The sequence below is a fragment of the Urocitellus parryii genome, chromosome 8 (genome assembly GCF_045843805.1).
Source record: "Urocitellus parryii isolate mUroPar1 chromosome 8, mUroPar1.hap1, whole genome shotgun sequence".
NCBI classification, from domain to species: Eukaryota; Metazoa; Chordata; class Mammalia; order Rodentia; family Sciuridae; genus Urocitellus; species Urocitellus parryii.
This window is the reverse complement of record NC_135538.1, coordinates 123,309,676-123,330,162: the sequence shown is the minus strand read 5'-3', so window position 1 is coordinate 123,330,162 and position 20,487 is coordinate 123,309,676. Positions and strand designations below refer to the sequence as shown.

At 41.3% G+C, this 20,487-nt stretch overlaps 1 protein-coding gene and 1 pseudogene across 1 annotated transcript; both read left to right on the top strand.

Annotated features, from left to right (window-relative positions):
* Nucleotides 1-5,636: 5,636 nt before the first annotated feature.
* LOC144256468 (uncharacterized) lies at nt 5,637-8,615 on the top strand (annotated as a pseudogene).
* Nucleotides 8,616-17,516: 8,901 nt separating this feature from the next.
* Nucleotides 17,517-18,452, top strand: LOC144256675 (olfactory receptor 2H1-like). Its single transcript, XM_077802050.1, has one exon. It carries the CDS (start codon nt 17,517-17,519, stop codon nt 18,450-18,452), a length of 936 nt encoding a protein of 311 aa, XP_077658176.1.
* The last annotated feature ends 2,035 nt before the right edge of the window (nt 18,453-20,487 follow it).

Here is a 20,487-nt window from a genome sequence, read left to right as displayed (position 1 = left end):
TGGGTTCAATCATTAGCACCACATAAAAATAAAGGAATAATTGTGTCCAACTACAACTAAAAAGGTATTTTTTTAAAAAAAAACTTGATAGAATATAGATAAATAGAAAAACTGTATCTAGAATTATTTAAATATAAATATTAATATCTCTCTATATATCTTTAGATAAGTAGATGATAGATATATAGACAATAGAGACAAATACTACATTTAACTGAAGTCAGTGGGGAATGACCAAAGGAAACAGATTTGACCCTTAAAAAAAGGGAACCACCCTGGGTAAGATCCATGTTTATACGACCTTTCTCTGAGGACACTCCCCACCCAGTACATTCATGGCAGGAGGACAGAGCTCAAGCATAAAGATGCTGATTTTCAAGCTTCCGTGGGTAGCTAGAGATTACCTAAGTCTCTGAAAATCAGAGGGTAGAAATTCCAGAAATTTAGTGAGCCCCCAAGAATAGACCCAAACAGTGTAAGAACTCCCCTTGAGTCCTTGATTGACCCCCAACCTACAGGGTAAGCTTTTGAAGAACTTAGGAACCAAATATCTGGAGGGTTGGAATCAAGACAACTTTCAGTACCCTCTAGTCACAGGCAGACAGACAGTTAGGGGAGCATGGAAAACACCTTGGGTTTCCCATTGAAACCCTGAAAGGAACAGCCCTGAGAAGTAATTTTTAATTTTATAGTTGATAATATAGATGATGTAACAACCTAAGCTTAAGAAGTTCACCCTAGGACTAGGGAAAAACTGAAATGACCCATTCTGGCAAAACCAAAAACCAGTCTTCAGAAGCTCAAAGTGATCAGAATGATCAGCCAGTAATATGTTTACTTGTTAAACAGGATTCAATACTATTTGTTTATTTATTTATGGTACTAGGGATTCATCTCAGGGAACTCTACCACTGAGCCACATCCCCAGCCTTTTTAGTTTTTATTTTAAGACAGGGTCTTCCCAGGTTGCCCCAGGCTGGCCTTGAACTTGTGATCTTCCTGTCTGAGCCTCCCAGTTGTTGAGATCAAAGCACTCAGCTTTAATACTCTTTAGAGAAAGACAATGGAATATGGAGTCTCTGTAACTTATCATCTACACTCTCAAGTATAAAATTTAAAATAACAAATCATGTGAATAAACAGAAATATTAAACAAATAGTTAAAAATAATAAAACCAAAACCAAATACAACTCAAATGTTAGGGTTTATTAGATGAAGACTTTAAAATGATGATAATATTTTAAGGAATCCATGGAGAAAGATTTAGAAAACAAGTAAAGTAGATGCTAAATTTCAGGAGAGGAGTATAGAAACTGCTTTTTAAAAGGTGAACAGAAATCCTAGAAATTAAAAACTATATTTGACAGAAAAATGTATTGAGTAAGGTTAAAAGGAGATTGCACACACAGAATAAAAGTGAAATGCCCTTGAATATAGGTTAATAAAGATCATCTACAAACTAAAGAAATAAAGATTACAAAAAAAAAACCAGATTCAATTATGGATAATATAATTGAATCAAGTTGTCCAACCCTGTCATTAGAGTCCCAAAAGAAGAGGAGAGAGATAAAAGGGTAAACAAAAAGGATTGCAGAAAGATTGGCCAAAATTTTCCCAAACTGGATTAAAAGCAAACAATAAAAACAATCCAGGCACAGTGAGACTCTACTTCAAGAACAAAAACAAAAACAAATACATGTAAGGGCTGAGCCTGAAGGTCAGTGGTAGAGCACCCTTAGTTTTAGCACTTCTCCTCCAAAAACAAACAAAACAGTAATACAGACATCTTAGCAAATGTCATTGTTGTTGAATGCAAATACATCTATATACGTTATAGTTACACTATGAAAGCAAAAGTTTTTTTTTAAATTCTTATTAAACAGTTGGAGGTGGGAGACATATAATAAGAAATACAAAAATGACCACTAAATAATCAAAAACAAAGGAAATCAGATGCTCATGGTGGTACATAACTGTAATCTCAGCCACTTTGAAGGCTGAGGCAAGAGGATTGCAAGGCCAACTTGGGCAACTTAGTAAGACCCTGTCTCAGAATTAAAAAAAAAAAAAAGAAAGAAAGAAATGTAGAAAGGACTGATGATGTAGCTCAGAGGTAAAATGCTTCTGGGTTCAATGCTAATATGGAGAAGAAAGAGAGAACAAGAGAGAGGGAGGGTGGGAGGAAGGAGGGAGGGAAGAAAGGAAGAGAAATATCTTTAAAATATTGAAGAGGGGGCTGGGGGTGTGGCTCAAGCGGTAGCGCACTCGCCTGGCATGCGTGCCGCCCGGGTTCGATCCTCAGCACCACATACCAACAAAGATGTTGTGTCCGCCGAGAACTAAAAAAAATAAATATTAAAAAATTCTCTCTCTCTCTCTCCCCTCTCTCACTCTCTCTTTAAAAAAAAAAAAGAATTAAAAAAAAATATTGAAGAGGGATTGGGAACTGCCAAACTAGAATTATCCAGTGGGAAAAAAATTCTTTCTTAAATGATGACAAAATAAAGAAATTGGAATTAAATAAAAAACAGATGAGAAAAATTGTTGCCAGAAGATACTGACTAAAAATAAAATAAAACAAAATGATAAAGAAATTCATTCAGGGTCTAGATAAATCAAAATAGATGGACTCTCAAATCAACATCAAGGAATGAAAAGTACTCAAAATAGTAAATATATGAGTGATCTTCTTCCTTAAGTATATTAAAAGTCTAAAAATAATGACAATATTTTGTGATATTTATAATGTATTTAAAGTAAAATGTGGCAACAGTTACATAAAGGATGAGAAGAACTACAAACAGAACTAAGATTTTTACATTCAATATTAAGGATATTCTGTCATGGTAGATTAAGAATGCATATTGGGGCTGAGGTTGTGGCTCAATGGTAGAGTGCCGGGTTTCTGTTCTCGAGACTAAAAGGCTCAGGGAGTCACTCTAGTTAAACTGAGCTAACTGGGCTGCACAAAATAACCACACAAGAGACACAAATACCTTTTTCTTTGGGGTCGCTGTGACAGCTCCTCTGATCTTAAGGGTCTGCAGAGAGAGAGAGAGAGAGAGAGAGAGAGAGAGCGAGCGAGCACACACATGCTGACCCCTTTTATTGAGGAGAAGCTATTCAAATGAGGCAAGGGGTCAGGTTTCAGGGGGCTGAATATCTTCATGATGTCCACTGTCAGCAGGTTGACTGACACCTGGGTAGGCCACACCCAAGGGCACAGTTAGAGAAGGGGACACACACAAGGCACTTCCATGGAAGATTCTATCCTAAACAGGGCAAGGGGTTATATTACAAAGGAACAGGTGAGCATAGCTTCACCCATGGGGCTGTAGCAAGACACACCCATGCAGGAGACACCAACCTTCACATCCAAGAAAGGTGCCACATTTCTGAGACTGAGAGCCTCAGCACCCAGCTGGGGAGTGTAACTCAGTCATGTGTAAGGATGGCCTCCCACAATAGAGCGCTTGCCTAGCATATGTGAGGCACTGGGTTCGATTCTCAGCACCTGATATAAATAAATAAAATAAAGGTCCATTGACAACTAAAAAATATTTTTTAAAAATGCATATTATAGAGCTGGGGAATAGCTCAGTTAGTAGAATGCTTGCTTCTCATGCACAAGGCCCTGGGTTCAATCCCCAGCACCACAAAAAATAATAATAATAAGAAGAAGAATGCATACTATAGCCAAATGAATAATACCTTGTATTTTAAATATACAGACACACTTTAAGTACAAATACATTAATAGGTCAAAATTAAAGAGATGGGGGGAACTTAGAATCGAGAAGACAGAAAATCCTTCCTCCCTCCAAAAAAGTAGACAATCAGGCAATACTGCCAAGATTGTTAAGATTGTAAAAAATAACCATTTGGGGGCTCTAGAAATTAATCAAAGCAAACACTAAATTGAGAAGCATTTATTCAGGAAACTCTGCTAGAATATCAAGACTTATGGGAATCAATGACTCTCTGACCAGGACAGCTTCCATATATTCTGATTCAGTTGGTGGTATTTTTGCGGGTCAGGGCTAGCAATGAAAACCTGCAACTTCACTGTTAAAGAAGGCTGATTTATTTGGAGCAAAGATGGAAACTCATCTTCAGGGTTAAGTTCAGTAAAAGTAGCAAAGTCAGCAGCAGTGTTGAAGTTTCTGCAAGCCTGACGTTACAGGTCCAGTGTTAGTTCCAAGAAGGTGGACAGTAATGGGGAGATACTGGGAAAGAGATAGCAGAAGAATTTGATAAAATCTCCACAATTGCTGCTTGGCTGGGAAAATACAGGCCAGTGCAGAAGAGACTTGAGAGGACTCAGCACAAAGTAAAAAGCTAAGGCAGACATAAGGCTCTCCCAGTCTGAATCTGCTGTCAGCACAAACACGAATCCTTCTGCAGAGGATGGAAGCCTTCTGAACTCAAAGCATTTGAGAAAAAACTTTACGGTCATTAACCTACTATGAAGTTATACAAGCACAAGGGAAACTGCTGGACTCAAAGATTAAAAACAAAGTTTCTAAAATGAAGTAGAGATCAAGCTGCAAATGGTGGAAGATAAATCCCACAGATTAGGTCCAAGCCAGTTAATGATTTTCTTTGTGTTGGGGTTCAACAGAGCCTGACCTGACCAACAGACTTCAACAGAATCTCCACAGAAGAGGATAAGTATGCCTAATGAAGAGATGCTCAACATTTGAATCATCAGGGAACTATAAATTAAAACTATAGTAAGAATAGTGAGTCTAAAGGTTTAACATGCAGTATGATAACTGTAGTTGATAATATTGTATTATATTTTAAAATTAGCTAAGAGTAGATGTTAGCAATCTTATTAAATGCAAAAAAAGTAACCATGTGAGTTGATGTGTTTTGAATATAATCATATATGTATATGTGACTACATATATATGAATATAATAATATACTGAAAGGTTAATAAAATAGGTACTTGTCACTCTGTTTTTCTATATGCTTAACAGAACACTGTTGAAATCTTGTTCCCAGGATGTGTTGTCCCCAACTGTAAACTGTTTGCTAATCTTGTTCCCAGGATGTGCTGTCCCCAACTGCCAAACTGCAGGATGCACTCCCTCACTCGGTTGCAGGCAAACTACTCACTCGCCCTGACCCATCAATGAACTTCCCTCCCTGCCCTCTCCAAGAAAAGTATATAAGCTCTGCTCAAGCAGTTCTCAGGGCTCTATCTCTCTTTGCTATAGAGAGCTCGGGCCCCAGCATGCTGGTCTCCAAATAAACCCACCCTTCTGCTGTTGCATAAGAGAGTCTCTTGTGGTCTCTTACTCCGACGTTTCGCCGGACCCTTACATTTGGTGCATTGGCCGGGAATTGCGCATCGCCGGACAGGGAGACCTCAACAAGACTCCTTTAGGGGGGTAAGTAAGGCACCTTATCTTCTTCTTCTTCTTCTCCTCCTCCTCCTTCTTCTCCTTCTTGTTTTTCCTTTGCGATCGCTCAGAGTCTGGTTTGGGGCTAAAGAGCGTGAGCTCTCAGGGCCTTCTGGTTTTGGGCTAAAGAGCGTGAGCTCTCAGGGCCTTCTGATTTTGGGCTGGAGAACGTGAGCTCTCAGAGCCTTCTGGTTTTTCTGGTTTTCTGGTTTTGGGTTGGCAAAATGTGGTTGTCAGCGGAGAGCGTGAGCTCCCCTGGCGGTGGTGGATAAACGTGTCCCTGAAGCCACAGACCACGTCTCCTCAAGGGACGCTTTGGGAGACTCTGGGGGGAACAGAAGTGCCCCCATCTGGGAGGGACAAGGTGCCCTCATCTGTATTCTGCTGCCAACCCGTCTGGTCTTGCCAGCATCTATTCTTTCTCTCAGGTTGAATTCACTGTCTGTTTTAATCTTTGCCTCTAAACTTGTGTTACACGTTTATTGTTTAGTGTGTGTCCGTGTTAGTGTCACGTTTGTATTGTCCCTGTCTTTGTTCAAGTAACTTTCATTATGGGACAAAGTCATTCACTGGACTGAAGTCCGCATAAGGGCTCAGAATCTTTCTTTTTCAGTAAAACACCGGACCTGGCAGACTCTCTGTGCCACAGAATGGCCCGCTTTTGGAGTTGGATGGCCTCCAGAAGGATCTTTCTACTACCCACTAATTTGAAAAGTCAGAAATATTGTCTTTGTCTTTCAGCCGGGGCCACATAGCCATCCAGATCAACAGCCGTATATCTTAACTTGGTAGGACCTTTGTGAATCTCCTCCTCCACCCTTTGTTCTCCCTGAGTCTCAAGATTTGACTCTGCTGGACTCTCCTCCCTTTCCTTATCCCCTGCCTTCGTTCCCCAACCCCCAACACCCTCTAAGTGATTCCCCTGATGCTGACTCAGATTCTCCACCATTGAAGGAAGTTAAACAAGCCCAGCACCCTCCAGATGACTTCCCTGAGGCACACATAGCCCCTCCTCCCCTGGAGGAAGCTGGCCCGGCTAAAGGAACTTGCCGGCAGCAAATGATTAAAAACCCTGAAGCCCCCGTGATACTTCCCCTCCGTCCTCATGGGCCAATGATAGAGGATGACCATAGTGGAGAAATGCAAGTCTACCAGTATTGGCCTTTCTCCTCTTCAGATCTATATAACTAGAAAAATAACAATCCCCCTTTTTCCGAGGACCCCACCCGGCTCACAGGTCTAATCGAGTCATTGATGTTTTCACACCAGCCTACTTGGGATGACTGCCAACAACTCTTAGGCACTCTCTTCATGACAGAGGAGTGAGAGAGAGTCCTCCTGGAAGCAAGAAAAAATATCCTCGGACCAGATGGGCGACCAACACAACTTCCCAACATAATCGAAGCTGACTTCGATTATGACCCCAACACCTTTGAAGGTAGGGAGCATCTGTCCACTTATTGCCGGGCTCTAATAGTGGGTCTCCAAGCAGCTGCTAGATGGCCAACTAATTTGACCAAGGTAAGAGAGATTATTCAAGGGCCTAATGAATCACCCTCTATGTTTCTAGAGAGAATTATGGAGGCATATAGGAGATATACTCCTTTTGATCCTCAGGCAGAGGATCAAAAGGCATCTGTCACGATGGCCTTTAATGGGCAAGCTGCCCTGGATATTAAAAAAAGGTTATAACGCTTAGATGGATTACAAGATATGACTTTAAGAGATTTAGTCAGAGAAGCTGAGAAGGTATACTATAAGAGAGAAACTGAGGAAAAGAAGTGAGCAAAGGGAGGATGAAAGAAACAAAAGACAGACTGAGGCATTGAATAAGGTCCTGGTTACAACAACAAATAGGCCAGAAGTTAGGAGACAGGGAGACAGAAAGGGATACCTGGGCCCATGCCAAAAGCCACATCTGGCCTCAGATCAATGTGCCTACTGTAGAGAAAAAGGACACTGGGTCAAAGAGTGACCTAGAGAGAAACAGCCACGCCAACCAGCCATTCTAACTTTGGAGGATAACTAGGAAAGTCAAGGCTCGGATCCCCTCCCAGAGCTCAGGGTAACTTTTGAAGTGGAGGGGACCCCAATAAACTTTGAAGTGGATACAGGGGCAATATACTCAGCCCTTAAGGCCCCATTGGGCCCTCTATCAACTAAAAGGTCTCTAATTCAAGGGGCTAATGGCAGTAAATATCAGGCTTGGACAACTAAGAGGACCATGGACCTGGGAAAAGGAAAAATCCATCACTCCTTCCTAGTGATCCCAGAATGCCCAGCCCCATTGATGGGCAAAGATCTGCTCACCAAATTCCGGGCCAGAATAACTTTTAACCCTGAAGGCCCCCAAATGAAATTTCTAAATCCTTCAGTAAAAACTCCTATAGTCATGGCTTTAACTATGTCAATAAAAAATGAACATCAACTCTTCACACCCCCCCAAGACTGATCAAACAGGCAAGCTATCCCAGAAATGGATAACAGATTACCCAGATGCCGGGGCAGAAACTGCTGGGTTAGGCCTCGCCGTAAAACAACCTCCAATAATGGTGGAGTTAAAAACCTCAGCCTCCCCAATTAATATTAAACAATATCCTCTGAGCAAAGAAGCTAAAGATGGGATAAGGTCCCATATTCAGAAATATCTGGCCTTAGGGGTCCTAAGGCCCTGTCAATCGGCCTGGAACACTCCCCTGTTACCAGTAAAAAGCCAGGAACTGGGGACTATCGCCCTATTCAAGACCTAAGAGAGATCAACAACAGAGTGCAGGACATTCACCCCACAGTACCTAATCCGTACAATCTGCTTAGCACCCTGAACCCTGAACGAAAATGGTATACTGTCCTGGACTTAAAAGATGCTTTCTTTTGCTTGCCTCTACATAAAGATAGTCAATTGCTGTTTGCTTTCAAATGGGTAAACCCAGAAACCGGAACGACTGATCAACTAACTTGGACCAGACTCCCACAGGGATTCAAAAACTCCCCCACTCTTTTTGATGAAGCCCTCCACAGAGATCTCAATAACTTCAGAACCATGCACCCTGAAGTCACCCTACTCCAATATATGGATGACCTACTACTGGCAGCCGATACCAAAGAAAACTGTGAGTCTGGGACCCAAGCACTATTATCCGAGCTTGCTCAACTCAGGTATAGAGCTTCTGCCAAAAAGGCCCAAATTTGCCAGCAAGAAGTAATCTTTCTGGACTATTCCCTTAGGGGCAATAAATGATGGCTCACTAAGCCCAGAAAACAAACCGTTGTGCAGATACCACCCCCATCTAACAAGAGGGCAAATGAAGAAGCTAAATTGGCAGCCCTAAACAGAGTAACCATGTTAACACTTTCCATACGGAGGAAATATGAGTCAGAAAATTTAACTACATCAGAGCACCCCGAAAACTTAACATCTGAGGACACTGACACTGAACTCCTTGACAACACTGAACCCAACTTGCAATTTCAGAAAGCCCTACACTACGTTAAAAATGTACATCAACTCACTCACCTTGGTTCAAAGAAACTGCAGGCATTCCTAAAAGATCAAGAACAGAGTTTTCCACTAACCGGCTCACAGCAAAAGGAAAAAACTGAACGGGTAATAAAAGTCTGTCGGGTCTATCAATTGGTTAATGCTTACCCCTCCAAGCTTCCTATAGGAAGGCGTCTTCGAGGAACCAGACCAGGACAATTCTGGGAAGTGGACTTTACTGAAATTAAGCCAGCAAGGTATGAACTTAAATATCTCCTAATCTTTGTAGATACATTTTCAGGATGGATTGAAGCCTTCCCCGCAAAAAAGAAACGGCACAAATGGTGGTCAAAAAGATCCTAGAAGATATTTTTCCAAGATACAGCCTGTCTAAGGTAATAGGGTCTGATAATGGACCGGCGTTCGTGGCCCAGGTAAGTCAGGGGTTAACCAGGACCCTGGGGATTAATTGGAGGTTACATTGCACTTATAGACCCCAGAGCTCAGGACAGGTAGAAAAAATAAATAGATTGGGCTGGGGATGTGGCTCAAGCGGTAGCGCGCTCGCCTGGCATGCGTGCGGCCCAGGTTCGATCCTCAGCACCACATACCAACAAAGATGTTGTGTCTGCCGAGAACTAAAAATAAATAAATATTTTTAAAAAATAAATAAATAAATAAATAAATAGAACCATTAAAGAGACCTTGACTAAATTAAGCTTGGAGACCGGCATAAAAAATTGAACTATGCTCCTGCCTTATGCACTGTTTCGTGCAAAAAAAATGCCCTCTGTTTCTTTGTGTAACCTTACCCCCTATGAAATTCTCTATGGTGCCCCTCCTCCAATAAGGGACCTGACCCCAACTCTAAGACCTAACGATTCTTTTCACACCCCCTTGCTTAACAAACTTAAAACTTTTGAAAAAACTCAGTGATGCCTATGGAAACAGCTGGCCACTGCCTACCAACTTGGGAATGAAGGAACTCCACACCAATATCAAGTGGGAAACTTCATCTATGTAAGACGACATCAGGTGTCATCCCTAGAACCCCGCTGGAAAAGACCATACCAGGTGCTACTTATAACACCTAAAGAGGTAAAAGTAAATGGAATCACTTCCTGGATCCATGCCTCTCATCTCAAGCCTGCGCCCTGTCCAGATTCTGGTTGGAAATTGAAAAAGACTGGTAACCCTCTCAAATTGCGTATTCGCCGTGTGGATAAGGCTATAGACTCTCCCCTTGACCACCAGTGGTCCTAACCCTCATCAGCCCGTACAACAGTGATGGCTAATCGCAAATCATGTCAGCTGGCTATAGGTCTTTCCTATTGAGATAACCCTGATGAAAAAGATCCCACTAAAATTCCATTAAATCCCTTCCATACCAGATAATAGAAACAAACATTATGGATGTAGAGACACTCGAGCCAGATGTAGGTTGGTTAACCTAGATTACTATGTTTGCTTGGCGGACTATCAAAGCCACAAACAGTCACAGCTATGTTGGGGAAAAACCGACTTCTTCTGTAAGTCATAAGGATGTAAACATACAGGGGCTACCTGATGGAACCCAAACCTCCGCCGGTTCTCAGACCATTGCCCCTTGCTGAAGTAACAGGTACTGAGGTATCTCTCCACCCATTCACTCCTCTCTTCTCCTGTCAATGTCCACACCGGGTCCCACCAGGTCCTCCTACCAGCTAACCCAAAGCTCCAACCAGCTGAGGAGAGCCCTCAGACCCCTATCCAAGATGTAATGAAAATGGCCTTTAAAGTTGCTTTGTCATCACTGAAAACAGGTTACTAAAAATTTAAAGTCCCTCACAGGCTTTTTGGGATACTCACTCCAGTCTTCCCCTCTGCTCTACCTGTTCTACTACTCGAGTTTTTGTTGCTAGGAAAATCCCAAACCCCTTTCCCATTATTCTTTTACATCTCTCCTTCCTCATTCTCAGATCCATGGAGCTGCTCTCAGCACCGCCTTCCCCGTCCTCCCCCTCTGTACCAGGCCCACAAAACTAACCTTCTTCAGAAGTCTTCACTATGGCTGACTTTAGAACTTTCAACAAAAGAGTCCCTATAAAAGAGTTCAGTATTGATAAACTTCCTCTTTTCATATTGCCCTGTTCTACTTGGCCACTAACTGAAAAAATCAGCACTCCTAAGCTAGACACCCCCTTACTAGTTTTTCACAAAATATGTGAACAAGGCCTCTGGCCTTGAGCTGGGGCTTCACAGAGATGGCTACATTTCTAAGATAAAAAAGTTATCAATTGGGCTCCATGGTAACAGCTGGCAAGGAAAAAAAAAAAGTTCTCCCCCTCCCAGGTGTCCTTGAAAAGTTAACTTGCCCAGAACAGAGAAAAAAAAAAAAAAAAACAGAAACAAAAACTGCTTTTTGTAAACTTCTGCAGACTGGAAACTTCTGAGCCCCTTCCCTTACATGTTGAGTACAAAATTCTAAAACTACCTAAACTTGGGTTTCAAGAGATTAATTGATTACAACAGAAGCAATGCCCTCTGAATCCGGTTGCAACCAAATAAGACTGTTTCCCTGTCTTCAGTGCTATCTTAGGTGCCTTGCCTTGCCCGTCCCTGCAACAGTATAATTCTATATACTTAAACATTATTTATGTTTTCATAAAATGGTCAACAGATATGATTAATTATGTAATGGTGCAGATGTTTCCCAGAGTGCTCTATCATGACGCAGGTTCATTTAAAGATCAAATAAGGGAACATACAACCTGGTTCCGCTGGGAACCTGTAGCCCTCACTCTAGCCATCTTATTAGGAATGGGAATTGCTGTAGGGGTGGGCACAAGGACTACTGCCCTGGTCCGTGGGACGCAACAAATGACCCAATTAGAAATAGCAATGGACCAAAACTTAAAGATATTAGAAACCTCCATCACAGCTTTACAGGAATCTTTAACCTCTCTCTCTGAAGCTGTTTTACAGAACAGGCGAGGGTTAAACCTCCTCTTCATGAGAGAAGAGGGCCTTTATGCTACATTAAGAAAAAAATGTTGTTTTTATGTCGACCATACTGAAATTGTAAAAGAATCTATGAGTAAACTAAGAAGACGCCTTGAAGAACGTCAGAGAGAAAAAAAAAACCAAAAAGGATGGTATGAGTCTTGGTTCACACAGTCCCCCTAGTTAACTACGCTTTTATCAGCCTTGGCCGGTCCTCTAATAATTCTTATATTGTTGCTAACATTAGGACCCTGTTTGATCAACCGTGTAGTTTCCTTTCTCCAAGCCCAAAATTGGACAAGTCAAACTTATGGTAATCAGACAACAATATACCCCACTAGCAGACACAGAATGTGACACCCCCCAATGATCACTTTTATGATTAAAAGTAGCCAGAAAAAGAAGTGGGGAATGAAAGGTTAATAAAATAGGTACTTGTCACTCTGTTTTTCTATATGCTTAACAGAACACTGTTGAAATCTTGTTCCCAGGATGTGTTGTCCCCAACTGTGAACTGTTTGCTAATCTTGTTCCCAGGATGTGCTGTCCCCAACTGCCAAACTGCAGGATGCACTCCCTCACTCGGTTGCAGGCAAACTGCTCACTCGCCCTGACCCATCAATGAACTTCCCTCCCTGCCCTCTCCAAGAAAAGTATATAAGCTCTGCTCAAGCAGTTCTCAGGGCTCTATCTCTCTTTGCTATAGAGAGCTCGGGCCCCAGCATGCTGGTCTCCAAATAAACCCACCCTTCTGCTGTTGCATAAGAAAGTCTCTTGTGGTCTCTTACTCCGACGTTTCGCCGGACCCTTACAATACTAATCATATATATGCTTATATGACTATATTCATATATACATATATACATATCAGGGTATACAACTTAAATTCACACAATAAAATCTTTTTAATTAAAATATTTTAAATAATGAAACATCACACTCACTAGAATGGCTAACACATGACCCAGATATTCTAGTCTTTTTCCAAAAAGAAATGAGAATATATATTCACAAATTACTTGTATATGAAAATTCATAGCAGATTTATTCATAACAGCATATATTGGAAACCACCCAACCATCTTCTGCTGCATAACAAATTCTCTCCAAAATTTAGTGGCTTCAAACAATATAATTTTGTTGTCTCACAATGTCAGCCGGTTTCTGGGGAGATGACCTCACAGTTTTTTGTTTTTTTGTAGAAAGAGTTTTTAATATTTATTTTTTAGTTTTCGGCGGATACAACATCTTTGTTTGTATGTGGTGCTGAGGATCGAACCTGGGCCGAATGCATGCCAGGCGAGCGCGCTACCGCTTGAGCCACATCCCCAGCCCAACCTCACAGTTTCTATGCAAGTCACAATGGTACTTATGACCTAGTCTTGGATATCACGCTCCATCATTTCTGCCACATTCTGTTTGTTAAAGTGAGTCACTAGGTACGGCTCACATTCAAAGGGACGAGAAGGAGGAATATCAGAAAATTGGAGAATTTAAAACTACAGACTCAAGTATCCAACAACAGGAGAATGAACGAAAAAATTGTGATATAATTAACCAACAGAATACCTCTCAGGAATAAAAACAAATGGTATGGACTAATGATTCACAAAGCAACATGGATGAATGTTGGCAATGTTGTGCAGAATGTAAGAAATCAAACACAGAGGAGCATGAATGGATCTTTCTGTGACGTTCTAGGAGGATAAAAACAACCTAAAGTGACACAAATCAAAGCTGTGGTTGCCAAGAGCACAGATGGACAGAATTATTATAAATTGGTATAAAGAATTTTCTGGAGTAGTGCAAATGTTCTACATCTTCACTAGGGTGGTGGTTGTCTGTATATACACAATTGCCAAATCTCAGTAAACTGAACATTAAAATATGCAAATTTTATTATGTAAACTATATCTGTGTTATGTAAGAAGAGAAAGGAAATAAACCAACTCAGGAGGTATTGAATGTACATTAGAGGCATGAGAGGAAAAACTGGAAACAGAGAGGGACACTCAGAAGGTGGGTAAGGAGACAATGGTGCCCTGGTACTCCCCAGTGGCAGAGCAACAGAGGGAGTGGCCTTTTAATTAGCCACAGGGAGCATCTCACTGGCACATTTCCTCTGAATCTTCTCTTCCCTTCTTAGTCATCATTAGTGTCATGAACTAATTAATTGGCTGTGGGCAGTGGGGCCCCTCATTTTGGCAGAATTGCTGAGCTGTTTCTCCCCAGGGCATGGGAGTCCTGGGATCCCTCCCTTCACAAGCTCACCACCGTGCCTCCTCTTCCACCTCCAGTCCCAGTAGAAGAGAATTTAGCTACTGGATTGAAGGAAAGGGCTTGTCATCAAAGAGCTCCACAGTAAAGAGCTGCCTCTGGCTGGCACTTGGGCTGAGGGGCGGGGGGCACATAGTTAGTGTGCAGCCTCTTCAACCCCACAGGGACTCAGCCCAGCTCTGGTGCTGCCTAGCTACACTTTCCAGAACAAGCTATTTCTCTGTATGCCTTCACTCCTTCATCTGAAATGGAGGATGATAATAGTAAGAAGCAGTGAACATAAAGTGCCCAGGGAAATAAACACTAGCAATCATGACTCTTCCCCCAAATCTAAGCTCTACTTTCAAGGGTGTGATATTCCTGTAAAGTTTGCTTTTATTTCTCATTGTGAGAATCAAGTGGAGAAGCCAACCAGTCCAGAAACTATTTCCTTGTACCAGGAAGTTCTCACAGGAAGGTGATAAGGATATTGTCTTTAATAACAAGTAAGTTTCAAATTTATTCTCCTACAGCCCATCAGTTTGCACATGTACTCAATAGTGTTGGTATCAAACAGAATCTAGGATCCTTAATGGCTGGGTAACTTTCAGCAAGTTACTTCACCCCTCTGAGACTGTTTCTTGTGTGAAGGAGGGATGATAATGTTAGTTAGCTTTCAGGGTTGTGAGAACCAAAAATTCTAGAAAATCATTCAGCACAGTGTCTGGTATTCAGGAAGCACTTAACAAATAGTAACTGTTAAAATAATAGGAGGTCATCATTATGGGATTATAGAGCAGAATTTATACCTCATTACCTTGCAGCAGATAGTTCATGGCTGACTCTCTGGTAACCAATAAGGGAATGAATGAATGCATATGTGTGTGAAATTAACAAGAAAAGTAGTGCTTGCTTTATATTAGTGCCAGAAAGAAGGATCATGTAGAAATAAGAAATAACTAGGTCAAAGAAAGATACAAATTGAAGAGATTCTGAAAACGTATAAAGCGAGAAGCTGTCAAGAGAGCAAGAATGTGAAAAATGATTAAGTTCAAGGATTAGTAAAATGGGTAGGCAGTTGCTGAGATAGAAAAGATAAGGCCCTGTGAAGTTTATAAGGAATAACTAGGGGCTGGGGATGTGGCTCAAGCGGTAGCGCGCTCGCCTGGCATGCGTGCGGCCCGGGTTCGATCCTCAGCACCACATACCAACAAAGATGTTGTGTCCGCCGAGAACTAAAAAAAAACAATATTAAAAATTCTCTAAAAAAAAAAAAAAAGGAATAACTAAACAAAACTAATGACTAAAAGTAATGGGAGCAGTGTTTCCATCTCCAGAGGGAAAAAAAGCAATGTTATCAGTGTCTAGAAAACTCCTGAGGTTCTGGTAACATTTGTTGTGTTCTTAAATTGGTTCAGGGGTGGGGGGAATACTGAGACACCATGTGTTCATTTTACTATTTCATACAATCCATAGGTATGTGTTAGATGCACTTTTGTTTATAAAGTTAGTTTTTTATTGTTGTTGTTTTGGTACTGAGGATTGAACCTAAGGGGGCTTAACCACTGAGCCACATCCCCAACCCTTTTAATATTTTGTCTTGAGATAGGCTCTCACTAATTACTTAGGGCCTCTCTAAGTTGCGGAGGCTGGCTTTGAACTCACAATCCTCCTGCCTCAACCTCCAGAGCTGCTGGGATTACAAGGGTGCGCCATTGTGCCCACTGGATAATTACTTTTTAAAAGGGGATACAAATCTTATCCGAGAGGGGAAGAGCAATGATGAAGGAAGGAAAATAGAAGACCAGAAAGAGAAGATCTGCACAAAAAAAAAGAAATGAAAGGTGTCTTTTAACACAGAATGGATACCCCAGGATGGGGAGGTGAGCATGCCATGCCACAAACTCCCAGGCACTTTCACCAGACCTCTCTTCCCTCAGTGGTCTTCCTAAGATTGTCTGTGCTCAGAAGACCCTCAGCTCCTGCCTCGTAATTGCCAGGGAGGCTGCCATCCCACCCCTGTCTTTGAGCTTACCATCTATGTCCCACAGTGTATTACATGGCAAAAATTTATGTCCTCTTCTCCCAAAAACTTTCCTGGACACATACGCCCAGATACCTCTTTCACTATGAAGACATTTGCCTTCAGTTCTGGAAGTCAACAGTTTTCATGATTCCCCAGTGTTTACTAAGTACATGAGGCCACACTCCTACAGCCTCTCAGTTTCTCATGGTGGTTGCTGAATGCATCAAACTGTCCTTTAAGGCTCAATGTCTCTGTGACTAAGGAAAGGCTACTACAGAAGCCATGGTTAGGCATACAGGATATAGACTGAATTCTCCATGAAAAATTTTTCTATAAAGATAATTATTGGTAAAATTATGGAAATAATCTACAGACTAAATATTAGTTTCTATCATTGTTGGATTTTCTAAATTTAGTAACTGTTCTTTTTACAAAGAAGAATATTTGTTTTCTTAGAAATGTGAATTAGTAAGCAGGCATTATATACTACCCACTCCATAGCGCATAATAAATATAAATATATATACAAATAAAAAATGGAATGATAAAAATTGCCAAATATTAATGTTATTAATATAGGTAAAGGATATTCAGAAGGTTTTTAGAGTATTCTTGGAAATTTTCTGTAACTTTGAGTTTTTATATGAAAATGTTTTCAATACCAAATAGTGAAACTAAGGCAGCATTAAAATTCCAATTTCTATGTAAATATTTCAATAGTAACTTAGTTTATTTTGCTACTGATATAATATTATATGAAATGGGAAAAAAAATATATATAAATGTGTTTATATGTGTTTGTGTGTGTGTGAGTGTGTGTGTGTGTGTGTGTGTGTGTGTACTCGGCCTCTGATTAGTTCTCCCACAAACAAGAATAAAATAGATAAAATGTGAATAGTTCTAAAAAATTTATAACCCCAAATAGAAAATAATCTCGCATAGATATGTTTCATAGAGAAATTCTAACAAAAGATTTCTTTGCTAATTTTTCTTAGATAAACATAGTGGAATACTCAGAGAATTATGGTGGTATTCAGGACAAAATGGATATTAAATGTGTTATTGTTCAAAGGTAGTTAATTAAACCATATTTCATTTCAACTTTCTTTGCCCTCAACCAGAAAGCCAGAGGCACCAGTGTGAGGTTCCATCCATTATCCAGAACATTCCTGGTTTTGCACTGCCACTAAACAACATTTGGCCATAGGGAGCAAGAAAAGGGAAAGCAACACTGGGTGGTGGTGTGCCTGGAAGAGCAGCGAAGGGAGAGGAAGTTCCACATGGCAGGAATGAAAAGCACTTGACATTAACGTCACTTTGGGCTGACAGGCTCAGTGCTTCAGTTCTGAGTAACAACAAGCCATGCTCAACCAAAGCTCCCCAGTGGGATTCCTCCTTCTGGGCTTCTCTGAATACCCAGGGCTGGAAAGGATTCTCTTTGTGGTTGTGTTAACTTCCTACCTCCTCACCCTGGTGGGCAACACACTCATCATCCTGCTGTCGGTGCTGGACCCCAGGCTCCACTCTCCAATGTACTTCTTCCTCTCCAACCTCTCCTTCTTGGACCTCTGCTTCACCACAAGTTGTGTCCCCCAGATGCTGGTCAACCTCTGGGGCCCCAAGACCATCAGCTTCCTGGGCTGCTTCATCCAGCTGTTCATCTTCATGTCCCTGGGAACAACGGAGTGCATCCTCCTGACAGTGATGGCCTTTGATCGCTATGTGGCTGTCTGCCAGCCCCTCCATTATGCCACCATCATCCACCCTCGCCTGTGCTGGCAGCTGGCAGCTGTGGCCTGGGTTTTGGGTCTGGCCCAATCCATAGTCCAGACACCACCCACTCTCCTCCTGCCCTTCTGTCCCCACCGGCAGATAGATGACTTTTTGTGTGAAGTTCCTTCTCTGATTAGACTATCCTGTGGAGACACCACCTACAATGAAATCCAGTTAGTTGTGTCCAGTTTCTTCATCCTGGTTGTTCCTCTCAGCCTTGTTCTTGTCTCTTATGGTGCCATTGCCCGGGCAGTACTGAGGATTAACTCTGCCCAAGCATGGAAAAGAGCTTTAGGGACCTGCTCCTCCCATCTCATGGTTGTCACTATCTTCTACAGCTCAGTCATTGCTGTCTACCTCCAGCCCCAAAATCCTTATGCCCAAAAGAGGGGCAAGTTCTTTGGCCTTTTCTATGCAGTGGGCACTCCTTCACTTAACCCACTCATATACACCCTGAGGAACAAGGAGGTAAAGAGGGCATTCAGGAGGTTACTAGGGAAAGATGGGGAATCCAGGGAGAACTGAGGGAAAACTGTTTGATATATTCCTAATCGAGAAGAGTTTATTCATGATTTGTAAAAATGTTGAGCTCCCCAGGCCACACAACTGAGCCTCTATAGTGTGTCAGCACGATTATGTGGTATCTAAGAGAGAGAGACATCCCGTTAAGATATCCATTCATTTATTGAAGGACATCTAGGTTGGTTTCACAGTTTAGTTATTGTGGAATGTGCTGTTATAAACATTGATGTGGCTGTGTCCCTATAGTATGCTGTTTTTAAGTCTTTTGGGTATAGTCTGAAGAGAGGGGTAGCTGGGTCAAATGGTGTTTCCATTCCCAGTTTTCCAAGAAATCTCCATACTGCGTTCCATATTGGCTTCACCAATTTGCAGTCCCACCAGCTGTGTATGAGTGTACCTTTTTCCTCACATCCTCACCAACACTTACTGTTGTGTTTCTTCATAAGAGCTGCCATTCTGACTGGAGGGAGATGAAATCTTAGAGTGGTTTTGATTTGCATTTCTCTAATTGCTAGTGATGATGAACATTTTTTTATATATTTGTTGATTGTATATCATCTTCTGAGAAGTGTCTGTTCAGTTCCTTGGCCCATTTATTGATTGGGTTATTTGGTTTTTTGGTGCTTAGCTTTTTGAGTTCTTTATGTACCCTAGAGATTAGTGCTCTACCTGATGTGTGAGGGATAAAGATTTGCTCCCAACATGTAGGCTTTCTGTTCACCTCACAGATTGTTTCTTTTGCTGAGAAGAAACTTTTTAGTTTGAGTTCATCCCATTTATTGGTTCTTGATTTTAATTCTTGTACCACAGGAGTCTTATTAAGGAAATTGGGGCCTAATCCCACATGATGGAGATTAGGGCCTACATTTTCTTCTATTAGACACAGGGTCTCTGGTTTTATTCCTAATCCTTGATCCATTTTGAGTTGAGTTTTGTGCATGGTGAGGGGTTTGATTTCATTTTGTTGCATATATACACAATGGAATATTACTCAGCAATAAAAGAGAATAAAATCATGGCATTTGCAGGTAAATGGATGGAGTTAGAGAAGGTAATGCTAAGTGAAGTTAGCCAATCCCAAAAAAAACCAATGCCTAATGTTTTCTCTGATATAAGGAGGCTGATTCATAGTGGGAAAGGAAAAGGGAGCATGGGAGGAATAAATGAACCCTAGATAGGACAGAGGGGTTGGAAGGGAAGGGAGGGGCCATGGGGTTATAAATGATGGTGGAATGTGATGATTATTATTATCCAAAGTACAGGTATGAAAATACAAATTGATGTGAATATACTTTGTATACAACCAGAGATATGAAAAATTGTGCTCTACATGTGTAATAAGAATTATAATGCATTCTGCTGTCATATATAAATTTAAAAATAAAGAAAGAAAAGATATCACTGTTATGGCGCACAACTGTAATCCCAGCAACTCAGGAGTCTGCAGTGGAGGATAGCAAGATTGATGTCAGCCTCAGTAACTTCATAAAACCCCATTTCAAAATAAAACATAAAAAGGTCTGGTGATGTTTCTTAGTGATTAAGCACCCCTGGGTGCAATTCCCATTACCAAAAAAATGAAAACAGAAAAAAAAGATAATCTCCATAAAACATGTTAAATTCAAGCATTAACATTTCTGTCAATATTTCCTCTCTTCTCCATCCTGTCTTTACTGCCCTCACTTCGACAGATTTCCTAACCCTGTGGTGCCCATTTCTGGCTGTATCATCTCTCTTCACTTATCATGTCAGTGTAGGAGAACTAGTCCACCATTGCATTTCAGAGCTTTGCACCTATCTACATGGGCCATGCAAGCAAAGGCCTGAGCCACAGTTACTCTGACACTTGAAAGGATGCCTACTGATCCTCACAGATTATGGAAGGATTGTTAGGACTTGCCTCAAGACCATCTCTCATTCTCTTCCTTATACCCTCAGAGGCATGTCACGTTATTGCCTCCCAAGTTATGATGAAGCATGAGGTATCCTGCTCTATATTATTAAGATCAGGTGCAAAATTTCATGAGGTTTAGCTGTA

Bases quoted from the DNA above. Each gene is read 5' to 3' on its own strand.
- LOC144256675 (XM_077802050.1), top strand. From the start codon at position 17,517: ATGCTCAACCAAAGCTCCCCAGTGGGATTCCTCCTTCTGGGCTTCTCT.